The 16,342-nt window shown below is 39.5% G+C and overlaps 1 protein-coding gene across 1 annotated transcript in view; it reads left to right on the plus strand.

Annotated features, from left to right (window-relative positions):
* Positions 1-16,342, plus strand: part of LOC309843473 (titin-like) — a 275,519-nt gene that overhangs the window by 183,524 nt on the left and 75,653 nt on the right. The window contains 29 exon segments of the mRNA XM_082688984.1: positions 37-224; positions 313-427; positions 534-818; positions 918-1,069; positions 2,274-2,421; positions 2,582-2,759; positions 3,137-3,258; positions 3,350-3,637; positions 3,751-4,047; positions 4,175-4,361; positions 4,817-4,932; positions 5,028-5,327; positions 5,521-5,820; positions 5,913-6,018; positions 6,118-6,314; positions 6,398-6,703; positions 6,799-7,077; positions 7,702-8,001; positions 8,116-8,418; positions 8,532-8,894; positions 9,215-9,517; positions 9,648-9,947; positions 10,571-10,867; positions 10,970-11,254; positions 11,358-11,651; positions 13,208-13,507; positions 13,614-13,922; positions 14,095-14,285; positions 15,183-15,612. Coding sequence (XP_082545110.1) covers positions 37-224; positions 313-427; positions 534-818; positions 918-1,069; positions 2,274-2,421; positions 2,582-2,759; positions 3,137-3,258; positions 3,350-3,637; positions 3,751-4,047; positions 4,175-4,361; positions 4,817-4,932; positions 5,028-5,327; positions 5,521-5,820; positions 5,913-6,018; positions 6,118-6,314; positions 6,398-6,703; positions 6,799-7,077; positions 7,702-8,001; positions 8,116-8,418; positions 8,532-8,894; positions 9,215-9,517; positions 9,648-9,947; positions 10,571-10,867; positions 10,970-11,254; positions 11,358-11,651; positions 13,208-13,507; positions 13,614-13,922; positions 14,095-14,285; positions 15,183-15,612 — 7,239 coding nt within the window.

Raw genomic sequence — 16,342 nt, forward strand, 5'->3', positions numbered from 1 at the left:
TTAAATGGTGTGCTCCAACTCTTTCTTCCATTCCAGAGAGACCAAGTCCTCCTGTGAACCTAAATTCCTCAGATCAGACTCAGTCGTCAGTTCAACTTACATGGGAGCCTCCTCTGAAAGATGGAGGAAGCCCAATATTGGGTTATATAATTGAGCGATGTGAAGAAGGAAAAGATAATTGGATTCGTTGCAATAAGAGACTTGTCCCTGAACTGACTTACAAGGTAGGGAATTTGCATCTGTAAAAACATTTGGTGTATGGTCATGGACTTAAATGCACATTTTTTTACAACTGCTGATTCATTACTTCAGGTTACTGGATTACAAAAAGGAGATAAATATTTATACCGAGTGTCTGCAGAAAATGAAGCTGGTGTTTCAGATCCATCTGAAATTCTTGGTCCTCTTACTGCTGATGATGCATTTGGTAAGTGGATATTCTGTTTTTAGATTTGGGAATAGCATGTAGCTACTTCAGGGTACCAGGGCCTTAAATATAGTACTAGAAACTCATTAATTTTTCTTCTTGGTAGTTGAACCAACAATGGATTTAAGTGCATTCAAAGATGGTCTGGAAGTTATTGTCCCGCATCCTATCACGATCCTGGTTCCAAGTACAGGCTATCCAAGGCCAAGTGCAACCTGGTCTTTTGGAGATAAAGTACTAGAAGCAGGGGACCGTGTGAAAATTAAAACCTTATCTGCCTATGCTGAACTTGTCATTTCTCCAAGTGAACGTCCAGACAAGGGCATTTATACACTGAAATTAGAAAATCGTGTGAAAGCAATTTCTGGGGAAATTGATGTCAATGTAATTGGTAAGTACCTAAACTTTTGTTATATAAGGTGACTTGACAGTATTAACACATACTGGTTCAAGCTATTACCTATATTGATTTCTGACTACATTTTCTCAGCTCGCCCAAGTGCTCCCAAAGAGCTGAAATTTAGTGACATAACCAGAGACTCGGTACATTTGACTTGGGAACCACCAGATGATGATGGAGGAAGTCCACTAACAGGATATGTTGTTGAAAAGCGAGAAGTCAGCCGGAAAACATGGACTAAAGTGAGTTTTGAGCAGCAATGAGCCATCTCCAGAAAAAAGAGTTGGGGAAAGCCCAGCATGCTGGGATGCCATGCAAAGTTTATATGGTTTCCCTTTGCCTTGCTAAAAATGAACCACAAATACAAAAAAAAAAAAAAAAAAAATGAACCACAAACTTAATGAGGTAGTTCAACCAAGGTTTGGTATAATTGCCTTATTTTATGCCTTACCAAATTTTCTACTAAGTTCATGAAAAAATAAAACTTAACCTTTTCATTTCATATCTGATAAGTACCCAATATGGCCTATTAAGCTATAAGCCATTCTAAGGACACTAAGCACATGACTCCCTGGTGGTCAGACTTCTCATGCTACTAGATTATCCTAATTGGCCCAATCTACCCTTTTTTTTCCTCCTCAGTTTGTTACTATTATTTACTCAATACTCAGTATTGTTTTTTACCTTGATTTAAAACCATATTTCTAGGGGCACCTAAGTGGCTCAGTCAGTTCAGCAATCTGTCTTCAGCTCAGGTTGTGATCCCAGGGCACTGGGATCAAGCCCAGCATTGTTGGGGAGGGGGGTGGCCCCTGCTCAGCAGGGAGTCTGCTTTTCCCTTTCCCTCTGCCCCTGCCCTGCTCATTCTCTCACAAGCATTCTCTAATAAAAAAATTTAAAAAAAAAAATCTTTAAAATCATGTTTCCAGTAACCAAGCTAGTGGAAAGAATCAATACCTTTTTGCCATCAATATCTTTTTGCCACCTTTTTTTAAAATTTATTTTTTATTTATTTTCAGCATAACAGTATTCATTATTTTTGCACCACACCCAGTGCTCTATGCAATCCGTGCCCTCCATAATACCCACAACCTGGTACCCCGACCTCCCACCACCCCGCCACTTCAAACCCCTCAGATTGTCTGAAAAACAATCTGAGGGGTTTTTGCCACCTTTTTAAAATTACTTTTTCAGTGTTCCAAAATTCATTGTTTATGCCCCACACCCAGTGCTCCGTGCAATTTGTGCCCTCCATACACTAGGAAAGTTTCACCTTAATATCCTAGGTTTAAAATGTTATGTGTCTTCTCTGCAGCTTTTTCCTTAGTATGAAATAATCCTTACCATTCAAAAACAATTTCTATTTGTATCCCTGTTCATGATAAAAAGCTTTTGACTCAGGCAAAGGGTTTTTGGGAGACATGTAACTGTATTTCTTCGTCCCAGGTTACAGACTCCGTGACTGACCTAGAATTCACAGTTCCAGATCTTGTTCAAGGAAAAGAGTATTTATTTAAAGTCTGTGCTCGTAACAAATGTGGCCCTGGAGAACCTGCATATGTTGATGAACCTGTAAATATGTCAGTTCCTGCAAGTGAGTACATTCTTGGCAATGTATTGTCTAGCCTCTTATTACCATTTTTGCTTTTAGACCTGGATTCAAAGTTATGGGGAGTGGGGAATGGCACGGGTTGGTAACATGAAGATTTCATAGATGACCTAGCTAAGACTGAATCTCATTAAAATGTTTATAGCGGTACCTGACCCACCAGAGAATGTTAAATGGAGAGACCGAACAGCCAACAGCATCTTCCTAACATGGGATCCACCTAAACATGATGGTGGCTCACGCATCACAGGCTACATAGTTGAAAAATGTCCACGTGGCTCAGATCGATGGGTTGCCTGTGGAGAACCAGTTGCAGAAACAAAGTAGGTTTTCATAATTATTTTTATTTTTATGTTTTATATATTTATTTTATATTTATATTTAATATCTATATATGCTTTTAACTATAATTACGGCACACGAGTAAATGTTTCATCTTACTCACTAAAATGAGTGCTTTTCTTTTAGAAAATCTGTTACTTTTTTTCACTCAGAATTCCCCTGGTGTGCCTGTCCAATTTTAAAAAGTGCTGCTGAACTTATCCCTTCTCCAAGGTTTTCATTACTTGCAATACTGAAGCAACCTAGAATTAATTTAAGGAGTAGTATTCTGTCAAGAGTAGGTATACATTTTAGAAAGATTATGAATACTACAGATTATGTGCATTATCATAAAATATCCTGTTTTGTTTTCTGATAGAATGGAAGTGACTGGTCTTGAAGAAGGCAAATGGTATGCATACCGTGTGAAGGCCTTAAACCGGCAAGGTCCTAGCAAACCAAGCAAACCCACAGATGAAATCCAGGCGGTGGATACACAGGGTATGTATGTTGGGGTTTGTGTTATTAACCAGGCCTCTGCCTTTAATTGTTTGATCTTGCTAACATTGTAAAAAATCTTTTCCCATTTTAGAGGCTCCAGAAATTTTCCTTGATGTGAAGCTGCTCGCTGGTCTCACCGTAAAAGCAGGAACGAAGATCGAACTTCCTGCCACTGTAACTGGAAAACCGGAACCTCAAATAACTTGGACGAAGGCCGATACGCTTCTGAAGCAGGACAAAAGAATCAGCATTGAAAACGTTCCTAAGAAATCCACAGTGACTATCTTGGATAGTAAGAGAAGTGACACCGGCACATACATCATCGAGGCTGTGAATGTCTGTGGTCGGGCCACTGCAGTGGTCGAAGTGAACGTCTTGGGTGAGTGAGGCTGTCATTTCAAAAATGGGCAAAATCATTGCAGTTACTCCTTAAAAACAAAAGGATTTTTTATAAAAATGCTTTTTTTCCTGAGTGTGTAATCTCCTCCACAGACAAACCTGGACCACCAGCTGCTTTTGACATCACAGATGTGACCAACGAATCATGCCTTCTAACATGGAACCCACCACGTGATGATGGTGGATCTAAAATCACAAACTATGTTGTGGAGAGAAGAGCGACCGACAGCGAAGTGTGGCACAAGCTTTCATCAACTGTCAAGGATACAAACTACAAGGCAACCAAATTAACACCTAACAAAGAATACATCTTCAGAGTTGCTGCAGAAAACATGTACGGTGTTGGTGAACCAGTTCAGGCCTCTCCAATAATAGCTAAATTTCAGTTTGGTAAGTTTCTCATTAATCTGTTGACCAAAATTGTTAAAAAAAAGAAAGATTCTTGTGTCAAACTTAGATTTAGGTGTCATTTTTATATATAGGACATGTAACACTTATATCCTTGTTCTGCCTATAGATCCACCTGGACCTCCAACTCGCCTTGAACCTTCTGATATCACTAAAGATGCAGTTACTCTCACATGGTGTGAGCCAGACGATGATGGTGGCAGCCCAATCACTGGATACTGGGTTGAAAGATTAGATCCTGATTCCGATAAATGGGTCAGATGCAATAAGATGCCAGTAAAGGACACAACATTTAGGTATGTCCAGTATCTCCATCAAGATGTTAAGATAGCAGTATATACAATTTTTCATTCTTTAGCATTCCTTTTGATTATACCTTCTTACACATTACCATAAAATTTTAAATTATTTTTATATTTATTTTTTATATTTAATTTTATTTAATTTTTACATTTATATTACCACATAATTTCAAAAATGATGTAAATTCCATTCCAGGAAACATTTCTTCATTTCTTTACTGCCTTTCTGTAAGTTGCAAAGTGGTCTTCTAGTATATTATGAGGAGCACTATTACAGATGCTATAATTACACTGGTACATTTGACCAAATATGAGTTTATAATGAAATATTTTCAGTTAAATTTCAATATCAGTCATTTACAATTAAAATAAATTAGCCCCGTCGGAGTAAAAGACACAGAGGCTTCTGCTGATCATGGTATCCAATTCATCCTTTGTCCCTAATTCAGAGTGAAAGGTCTCACAAATAAGAAAAAATACAGATTCCGTGTTTTGGCTGAGAATCTTGCTGGACCTGGAAAACCAAGTAGATCAACGGAACCAATCTTAATAAAGGATCCAATAGGTATTATTTACATATCCTTCTGTGGTTATTTTGAAGCTCCTATTAATTTCTTTTTTGACAAACTTAAATAATGGTTTCCTTTCATTGGTTTGCAGATCCTCCATGGCCTCCTGGAAAACCAACTGTGAAAGATGTAGGCAAAACATCATTGATGTTGAACTGGACAAAGCCAGAACATGATGGAGGGGCAAAGATTGAGTCTTATGTCATTGAAATGCTAAAGACCGGAACAGATGACTGGGTCCGAGTGGCTGAAGGTGTTCCCACCACTCAGCATTTGCTCACCGGTCTCATGGAAGGACAGGAATATTCATTCCGAGTTAGAGCTGTGAACAAGGCCGGGGAAAGTGAGCCCAGTGAACCCAGTGACCCTGTGCTTTGCAGGGAAAAACTATGTAAGTCACTCTTGATGTTTAAGATATATAAATTCTTCTAAAGTATATCTGAGGACTACAGTATGAGAAAAATGAAAAACTTGTTACTAGATTATTTCATCCTTGCTATGTGATTTCCGAGTGACTACGAGAGAATTCATTGAAGACTGAATATTGGACAATTCAAAAATTGAATTCTCTTTTTCTTCTTCAGATCCTCCATCACCACCTCGCTGGCTTGAAGTTATTAATATCACAAAAAATACAGCAGACCTTAAGTGGACAGTTCCTGAGAAAGATGGAGGGTCCCCCATCACAAACTACATTGTGGAAAAGAGAGACGTGAGGCGAAAAGGCTGGCAAACGGTGGACACTACTGTCAAGGACACGAAGTGCACAGTAACCCCACTGACAGAGGGCTCTTTATACGTGTTCCGGGTTGCTGCAGAAAATGCCATAGGACAAAGTGACTACTGTGAAATTGAGGACTCTGTCCTGGCCAAAGACACCTTTAGTATGTTCTCTAGCTTCATCTTTGTGATACCATTTGTAGTAGATTACCACTTCCCCTCTGGTTTTTCTAACCACTGAATATTTTGCTTCTAGCCACCCCTGGTCCACCATACGCTCTGGCAGTGGTTGATGTAACCAAGCGACATGTTGACTTGAAGTGGGAACCACCGAAAAATGATGGTGGACGACCAATACAGAGGTAGAATTTTAATTAATTCACAAAGAAAATTTGTACTCAGCTGAACATTCTTAACTTTGTTTTCTTTATTAATGCTAATAAAATGCTTTATTTCAATAGATACATCATTGAGAAGAAAGAAAAGTTAGGCACCCGTTGGGTGAAAGCTGGAAAGACCTCAGGACCTGACTGTAACTTCAGAGTAACTGATGTCATTGAAGGAACAGAGGTCCAGTTTCAGGTTCGGGCAGAAAATGAAGCTGGAGTTGGTCACCCAAGTGAACCCACAGAAATCCTGGCAATTGAAGATCCAACAAGTAAGTAGTATCAGTTATGTGAAGGATATTGTCTACAGCTTGATGATGAGATCACGGATGTGAATCATTCACTCTTTTTTCAGGTCCTCCTTCACCTCCTCTTGACTTGCATGTGACTGATGCTGGGCGAAAGCACATTGCTATCGCCTGGAAGCCTCCAGAGAAAAATGGTGGAAGTCCTATTATAGGATACCATGTTGAAATGTGCCCAGTAGGCACTGAGAAATGGATGCGAGTTAATTCCCGCCCAATAAAAGACTTGAAGTTCAAAGTTGAAGAAGGTGTTGTTCCTGACAAGGAGTACGTTCTGAGAGTGAGAGCTGTCAATGCTGTTGGTGTCAGTGAGCCATCTGAGATCTCTGAAAACGTAGTTGCCAAAGACCCAGACTGTAAGAACACAGTGTCTTTTATAATTAATAAAACAGGCTTTGCTTACACATTGCACTTTGATGTACCTTTTTTCCCTCTTTTCAATATCTCACAGGCAAGCCAACAATTGATATGGAGACACATGACATTGTTGTCATTGAAGGTGAAAAGTTACGCATTCCTGTTCCCTTCCGAGCTGTCCCAGTTCCAACTGTTAGTTGGCATAAAGATGGTAAAGAAGTCAAAGCAAGTGACAGATTAACAATGAAGAATGATCACATCTCTGCACACCTTGAAGTTCCCAAGAGTGTCCATGCAGATGCTGGAGTTTATACCATTACGCTGGAGAACAAGCTTGGCTCAGCAACTGGCTCAATCAATGTCAAAGTCATAGGTAATCATTCTTTGATGAAATATGAGATACTCTTCTTCACATGTTAGGAAAATTAATTAACTTCACAGTGTTAGTATAAAGGGTTTCATGGGTTAGCTATTTATAAACTAAGTGTCCTTCCAGATTATTTCTTCCTATACGAGAAGCAAAGCAATTAAGACATGAAATTTCCAGTTAAAAATCTGATTAAACTAATTCACTTCTGTTGTAATTACTGGCATGTGAAGTACTAAATAAAAGAGTACACCCCCCAAAAGTTTTAATTGCCAATACTCATTCATAATTGTATTTATATTTTTCCATAGTGTTTTCACCAGGATCAGTAACATTTTCTATCCTGTCCCATGCAGATGGTATTTAGAAATTTATATGTGGAGAAATTTGTGTGTGGAGAGTCTTTGTTAGCCCTTCTGAGTCTTTGTTTGGAATAAAGACTCAGGAGGGCTACTGACATTTAGTAATTGGGGGCCAAGGATGCTAAATGGCCTGCAATGTATGGGGGAATACTCCAGCACATCAAAGGTTATCCCACCCAAAATGTGACTAGTCACATTTAGAAAAAAGTGTTCTATAACATGCTGACTATTCGTCTTATAATAATAAGTGTCATTTTATTTCTAACAGGCCTACCTGGACCGTGCAAAGATATTAAAGCAAGTGATGTGACCAAGAGTTCTTGTAAATTAACCTGGGAACCTCCAGAATATGATGGTGGAAGCCCAATCCTCCATTATGTCCTGGAACGCAGAGAGGCTGGGAGGAGGACATATATACCAGTCATGTCTGGTGAGAACAAACTGTCTTGGACTGTAAAAGATCTGATACCAAATGGTGAATACTTCTTCCGTGTTAAAGCTGTCAACAAGATTGGTGGAGGCGAATATATTGAACTGAAAAACCCAGTCATTGCTCAAGATCCAAAGCGTAAGTTTGGGCATGGTTAGAATATAGCTAGGAATTAATATGCAATTTTTTAATTTTAAAAAGTGGGTTTATATTATACATGTACATATTAACAGGTTTTTTCTTATTCTTCAGAGCCTCCTGATCCACCTGTGGATGTTGAGGTTCATAATCCTACAGCTAAGGCAATGACCATTACGTGGAAGCCACCTTTGTACGATGGAGGAAGCAAAATCATGGGTTACATCATAGAAAAGATTGCTAAGGGTGAAGACAAATGGAAGAGATGCAATGAACACCTGGTACCAGTCCTGACCTACACAGCAAAAGGACTTGAAGAGGGAAAGGAATACCAATTCCGAGTGCGAGCAGAAAATGCTGCTGGCATTAGTGAACCTTCTCGGGCCACTCCTCCAACGAAAGCTGTAGATCCTATTGGTAAGTTTCATTTAATGGGGTGGCCACTGTCCCATTGTATAGTAAAAAAGAATAATGTCTTGTCAGATGTTTTGATCAGAACTGAAAGCAATTGCTGTCTTTAATCCTTACAGATGCCCCGAAGGTCATTTTGAGAACCAGCCTTGAGGTGAAACGAGGTGATGAAATAGCCCTTGATGCAACCATCTCTGGGTCTCCTTACCCAGCTATTACATGGCTAAAGGATGAAAAAGTCATTACACCGGAAGAAATAAAGAAGCGAGCAGCACCCACAATTAGGAGGAAGAAGGGTGAAGTTCAAGAAGAAGAACCATTTGTCCTGCCTCTGACAGAACGTTTGAGTATCGACAACAGTAAAAAAGGAGAGTCTCAACTGCGTGTCCGAGATTCTCTCCGACCTGACCACGGCGTGTATATGATCAAAGCTGAAAATGACCATGGCACTGCCAAAGCTCCCTGTACTGTCTGTGTGCTAGGTGAGTAGGCAAAACAACACTTCTCAATAAAAGGAAGTCTAGGGAAGAGTTTTAGTAAGATATAAAAAGGGGGTTTGGGCCAGGGGGTAGGGGTATCAAAGAAGTAGGAAATAGCTTCAGCAAGCTATCCTCTGACCCATTTTTCCTCCTGGCTATGTAAACGAAATCACCCAAGCTTGTTGTTTATTAGCTAGTGTGGTATGAAGACTGGTGTAGAAAAACACAGAAGTTTGTGTTAAAGGGGCATGCTGACATGGACGTTTTTCATAACCACCGCTTCTACACAAATTTTTAATCATTGTTGTCTTTCGAAACATTAGATACACCAGGACCACCAATCAACTTTGTATTTGAAGATATTAGAAAGAACTCTGTCCTCTGCAAATGGGAACCACCCCTTGATGATGGTGGCAGTGAAATTATAAACTACACTTTGGAAAAGAAAGACAAGACAAAACCTGACTCAGAGTGGATTACTGTCACTGCAACACTTAGACACTGCAAATATTCAGTGACAAAACTAATTGAAGGAAAAGAGTACCTCTTTCGTGTAAGAGCTGAAAACAGGTTTGGGCCTGGACCACCATGTGTTTCCAAACCACTTACAGCCAAAGATCCATTTGGTAAGGTTCTTTTAGCATCTATACTTTGCCTTTTTATCATATGCATGGGTATATACATTACCATAGCTTTTAAACTTGAATTTTTATGATACTAGGGAATTAATTCAAATATGCAATTTTTTTTAATCAGAACCGCCCGATGCACCCGACAAGCCCATTGTAGAAGATGTTACCAAAAACAGTATGCTCGTGAAATGGAATGAACCAAAAGATAATGGAAGTCCCATCTTGGGTTATTGGCTTGAAAAACGAGAGGTTAATAGTACACACTGGTCTCGTGTCAACAGAAGCCTTCTGAATTCTTTGAAAACCAATGTAGAAGGCCTATTAGAAGGACTCACCTATGTCTTCAGAGTATGTGCCGAAAATGCAGCTGGCCCCGGAAAGTTCAGTCCCCCTTCAGATCCCAAAACAGCACATGATCCAATCTGTAAGTAATTTCTCATGAAGAGAGTGGGGTACAACAAGGTGACTATAATTAAGTCACTTAATTAAGTACTATATTATATGTTTGAAAGTGAAGAGAGTAGATCTTGCATGTTAACACTAAAAAAAAGGAAAATGATAATTGTGTAAGGGGATGAAGGTGTAAACCAACACTGTGGTAATCATCTTGCAACATACGTATCAGATTATCATGTTGTATACCTTAAACTTACCAAAAAAGTGGGGGATGCCTGGGTGGCTCAGTTGGTTAAGCAACTGCCTTCAGCTCAGGTCATGATCCCAGGGTCCTGGAATTGCCTCTCCCTCTCCCTGCTACTCCGCCTGCTTGTGCTCGCTCTCTGTCAAATAAATAAAATTAAAATTTAAAAAAATTAAAGAAACTTATCCTCCCCAAAAAACAAGCAAAATATTAACAATGACTATAGACACATGCTAAGGTCACAAAGTAAAATTTTAAACATCTATAAATATAACTTAAAAATTTCACAAAGCAGTACTTACCCATACTACCTGCAATGCATTCTGGAAAAAAGTGGATAGAGTAAGTTATTGTGCATTTTAAAAGCTTCAGTGAGTTCTGATTTGTGTAACTGCATTCATTTCCAGCTCCACCTGGGCCACCTGTCCCAAAAGTCACTGACACAAGCTCTACAACTATTGATCTAGAATGGGAACCCCCAGCTTTCAATGGTGGGGGGGAAATTATTGGCTACTTTGTCGATAAGCAGCTGGTTGGCACAAATGAATGGTCACGCTGCACAGAGAAGATGATCAAGAACCGTCAGTACACCGTCAAAGAAATCCGAGAGGGTGCCGATTATAAACTTCGAGTGAGTGCTGTCAACGCTGCAGGTGAAGGACCACCAGGAGAGACAGGACCTGTTACTGTGGCTGAACCACAAGGTAACCTAAGAGTTCCCTAGATAAGATTATGGATATTTTCCTAGTAGGAGACTTTTCCCCCATCTTTCTTGGGCTAACGTATTACTGTTCTCTTTAAAACAGAGCCTCCAACTGTAGAACTAGATGTTTCTGTCAAAGCTGGGATACAAATAATGGCTGGGAAGACACTCAGAATTCCAGCTGTGGTGACTGGGCGTCCGGTGCCTACCAGAGTATGGACCATAGAAGAAGGGGAGCTAGATAAAGACCGCGTTGTAATAGAGAACGTTGGAACCAAATCTGAGCTAATTATCAAGAATGCATTGAGAAAAGACCATGGCAGATATGTGATTACAGCTACTAATAGCTGTGGTTCCAAATTTGCAGCAGCCAGGGTAGAAGTTTTTGGTAAGGAATGTTACGTGGATTTTCAGAGGGTTTTCCCAAGTAACACAATTTATCGCATTGATTTTTTATGTTTGCCTGTTTGTTTGTTAATTTTATTTTACAGATGTTCCTGGACCAGTTCTTGACTTAAAACCTGTTGTTACAAATAGAAAGATGTGTTTACTTAACTGGTCTGATCCAGCAGATGATGGAGGAAGTGAAATCACAGGATTCATTATTGAAAGAAAAGATGCTAAGATGCATACCTGGAGACAACCAATTGAGACTGAGAGATCTAAATGTGACATCACAGGTCTCATTGAGGGCCAAGAATATATGTTCCGTGTGATTGCCAAGAACAAGTTTGGCTGCGGCCCTCCTGTTGAAATAGGACCAATTCTTGCAGTGGATCCACTGGGTAAAGGAGGTTTTCATTGTGTTTTCTTTGTGTTTGCTTCTAGTTATGTCATTTAGCTATTGAGCCTTATGGCTTTGAACTCCCCAACAGTCCCATGATCTATACCTAGAGAGTGATAAGAAAGGTAAATCAAGTAACTATTAGCAACTTTAAGAATACCGTTTTTGCTATGATTTCAATGTCATTTTTGGCTCACTGTAATTTTTGCACAATCCATGCACAGTTTTGTGTACTGAAAAATATGAATCTAGTGAAGCTTAGCAATAACCTAAAAATAGTTAAAAATTCTACATCTCTGCAATAGAACGCCCTGGAATAATTCATTTAATACTTCCGTAGTTAAAGGGAATTCACTATTTTTAAAAGAGAACGGGATAGACAACAGCCTTAGAATAAATGCCTTAGTCTTCCTTTAGTCCTCAGGTAGTCTCCACACTGGAAGGATATGGAGACCCAGAATCAGAAAAAGCCACCAGAGAATAGAAATCTAACCAAAGGAAATATCCTTAAACAATATGAACAAATGTGAAATCCTAAAATCACACACACTTGGAAATGCATCCTGACATCCCAACCAAGAAAGCAAAATTTGTGAGGATGACCCATTCCCCAAGAAACAGAGGCTTTATTCCTCCTCCACCACCACCACCCTACCAACCAAAAAAGGAAAATTACAACCTCACTGTGACAGCTCATTTCAGATACATCCACTGTATGTCAAGTTTTACCAGAGGTATCAGGACAGAGCTGAGCTTCCACCACAAAGCTCAGCTTCTGGTTGTAGTAACAGTCAACAAAAGGGATCAGGTCTAGTTTTAGCATTCACACTTATTCTTTGTTGTGTCCTTTGGGTGCAAAACTACAGCAGAATTACATAAATTCTCTTTCCATTCCATTTTAAACCCACACTTAGAAGCAACTTGGTTCAAAGTTCAGTAGACATATCTACTGTCTATTAATAAAGAAAACACTTTGATCTCAGCTGGTCATCCAAAGCAAAACTTCACAGACATTCTCTTTTACTTCATTAGGATTAGAAGCTTTCCCAGTGACTGAGCTATAAAAGATCTAAAATGGTAAAAATAACAAAGGCGTACATATCTTTTATTTCTAATCAAGAATTTTGACTGTAAACCTCACTAAGAGAAAGTCTGCCTATTATGAATGCCTATCATTCTGGTAACTGATGTGTTTTCAGAAGGATTTTAAAGATGGATGTTGGGACGCCTGGGTGGCTCAGTTGGTTAAGCAGCTTCCTTCGGCTCAGGTCATGATCCCAGCGTCCTGGGATCAAGTCCCACATTGGGCTCCTTGCTCTGCAGGGAGCCTGCTTCTCCCTCTGACTCTGCCTGCCACTCTGCCTGTGCTTGCTCTTGCTCTCTCTCTCTCTCTCTGACAAATAAATAAAAATCTTTAAAAAAAAAAAAAAAAAAGATGGATGTTAAGGTTATGCCAGACAGAAACCTATTTTTCACATAATTAATTTGAAGTGAAGTATTATCTTTTACATGAATATTTATTTGATGCTTGACATTTCAACTTGCCTCTGGTTAAAGGTCCTCCAACGGCTCCTGAGAGGCTCACATACACAGAAAGGACAAAGTCCACTATCACCCTTGACTGGAAGGAGCCCCGCAGCGATGGTGGCAGCCCCATCCAGGGCTATATCATTGAAAAACGGCGTCATGACAAACCCAACTTTGAAAGAGTTAACAAGCGACTCTGCCCAACCACATCTTTTCCGGTTGAAGATCTTGATGAACACCAAATGTATGAATTCCGCGTCAGAGCTGTCAACGCAATTGGGGAAAGTGAACCATCCCTGCCTCTTAATGTGGTCATACAAGATGATGAAGGTGTGGAATCTGAGCCTCATTTTAGTGCACTTTCTGGTGCTGCCTTCATCTCATAGAGTGAGCAAACATTTTTATGACTTTTCTTTTCTTTCCTTTCTCTTCGCAGTGCCTCCCACCATTAAGTTGCGCCTGTCTGTTCGAGGAGACACTATCAAAGTTAAGGCAGGAGAGCCTGTTAACATCCCCGCAGATGTGACAGGCCTTCCGATGCCTAAGATTGAGTGGTCTAAGAATGAAACCGTGATCGAAAAACCCACTGATGCACTTAAGATAACCAAGGAAGAAGTATCCCGAAGTGAGGCAAAGACCGAGGTTATCATTCCCAAAGCAGTCCGGGAAGACAAAGGCACTTACACCATTACTGCTTCCAATCGCCTGGGCTCCGTGTTCCGAAATGTTCATGTGGAAGTATATGGTAAGGGACCTGCATCCTTAACTCAAAATGAAGTCCAATGTCTCTTTAAGAATTGTATTCTTAATGTTCATGTGGAAGTATATGCTAAGGGACCTGCTTCCTTAACTCAAAATGAAGTCCAATGTCTCTTTAAGAATTGTATTCTCATTCTCCTCTCTTGGTTCCTTTCCAGATCGTCCATCACCACCAAGAAATCTTGCTGTAACTGACATTAAAGCTGAATCCTGCTACTTGACCTGGGATGCCCCTCTAGACAATGGTGGCAGTGAAATCACCCATTATATCATAGACAAACGTGATGCAAGCAGGAAGAAGAGTGAATGGGAAGAAGTCACCAACACTGCTGTGGAGAGGAAATATGGGGTAAACTGTTGTAAATGTTTTTTTATATACAGTAAAAGGACACGACACTGAATTAACACCATTCTGGCATAATCTTGGAATTTAATGATTAAACTCAAAACTGCACATAAAAAGATCTATCACAGTTTTTAGCACCCTAAACATAAAGCCACTTAAAAGTACTATTTGGGGGTACCTGGGTGGCTCAGTTGGTTAAGTGACTGCCTTTGGCTCAGGTCATGACCCTGGAGTCCTGAGATGGAGTCCCACATCAGGCTCCCTGCTCGGCAGGGAGTCTGCTTCTCCCTTTGACCTCTCTCCTCTCATGCTCTCTCTTTCTCATTTTCTCTCTCTCTCTCCCAAATAAATAAATAAAATCTTTAAAAAAAAAAAAAGTACTATTTGGTAGGGTTCCTGGGTGGCTCAGTGGGTTAAGCCTCTGTCTTTGGCTCAGGTCATGATCTCAGGGTCCTGGGATCGAGCCCTGCATCGGGCTCTCTGCTCAGCAGGGTGCCTGCTCCCCCCTCTCCCTCTGCCTGCCTTTCTGCCTACTTGTGATCTCTCTCTCTGTTAAATAAATAAATAAAATCTTTAAAAAAAATACTATTTGGTAAACCAATTCTCTCTTATTTGAGAGATCCACTATTAGGTACAATAAATATAAGTATTTTTATTTTTTTAATTTAAATTCAATTAGCCAACATATAGTACATCATTAGTTTTTGATGTAGTATTTAATAACTTATTAGCTGCACATGCTTTCTCCACATTTGTGTCTATGTATTTTTAAACTATATATTTACTTGATTTTAATAGATTTCTTTTTTGTAGTCTTACATATGAAAAGAACCTGAATTTTAAAATAAGTGAAGTCAACAAGTCCATTGTTTTTAAGAAATCACTTCATCTGATTTCTAGGTCTGGAAACTTATTCCCAATGGTCAGTACGAGTTCCGAGTTAGGGCAGTGAATAAATATGGAATCAGTGATGACTGCAAATCAGATAAAGTTGTCATTCAAGATCCCTTCCGCCTTCCTGGACCCCCGGGAAAACCAAAAGTCCTGGAGCGCACCAAAGGGTCAATGCTAGTGAGCTGGACTCCTCCTCTGGACAATGGCGGCTCTCCCATTACTGGCTACTGGCTGGAGAAGAGAGAAGAGGGAGGTTCCTATTGGTCACGTGTTAGCAGAGCACCAATAACCAAAGTGGGATTGAAAGGCATAGAATTCAACGTTCCCCGCTTGATTGAGGGTGTTAAATACCAGTTCAGAGCAATGGCAATAAATGCTGCAGGAGTGGGTCCTCCCAGTGAACCATCAGATCCAGCTGTTGCAGGAGATCCCATATGTAAGTATGCTTCTATTTCCGGAGTTTACAAAGAACAAAGCCACCAAATGAATAGTTCTGCTCCTAAATTTCTTGCATTTTTCTATACCCAATTATTTATTAAAGTAAAAACCTCATACTTACGTAGAGTATCAGAAGTACATAAATTTGTATATATGTATAGACAGATATACACACTATACACACAGCTCTATGTATGTATACATACACACACGTATATACATACATAAAATCATATCGTTTTTAATTGTTGGTTTAAGCCTAGTATTTATGAGGAATCACAGTGATAAAGACCCTGCACTATAAGCTCCCTCTCTGCTCCCATACCCCTATCTTATTTCATACTATGAAAATTATCTCCCTCCCTAAAGAGACCCTCTAGGTAGAGTTGAACAAAAAGCAAAATGTTCATTTTTCAAACATATATATTGTATCTTTAATATAATCTTCAATAATATATACTGTACCTTTATGCAAGATTCTCAAGCACAGTCCATGAGGTGGTAAGAAAAAAAAAAATCCTTCCAAAAGATCTATTTAGCAGATCAGTTCAAAGATTAAAATACCATGGTCTTAATGATTCACTGTATTTGCTATATATCTGATTAGATTCTCTGTAGAAAAAAAATTCAGCTACTTGTTAAAAAGATTTAAAATACTCTAAGTTCTATATGGAGCATATATATATAAAATGAAATAGTCATTCATTCATTCATTTAGCAAGCCTGTA

Source organism: Mustela nivalis (genome assembly GCF_964662115.1).
Source record: "Mustela nivalis genome assembly, chromosome: 11".
Classification (NCBI taxonomy): domain Eukaryota; kingdom Metazoa; phylum Chordata; class Mammalia; order Carnivora; family Mustelidae; genus Mustela; species Mustela nivalis.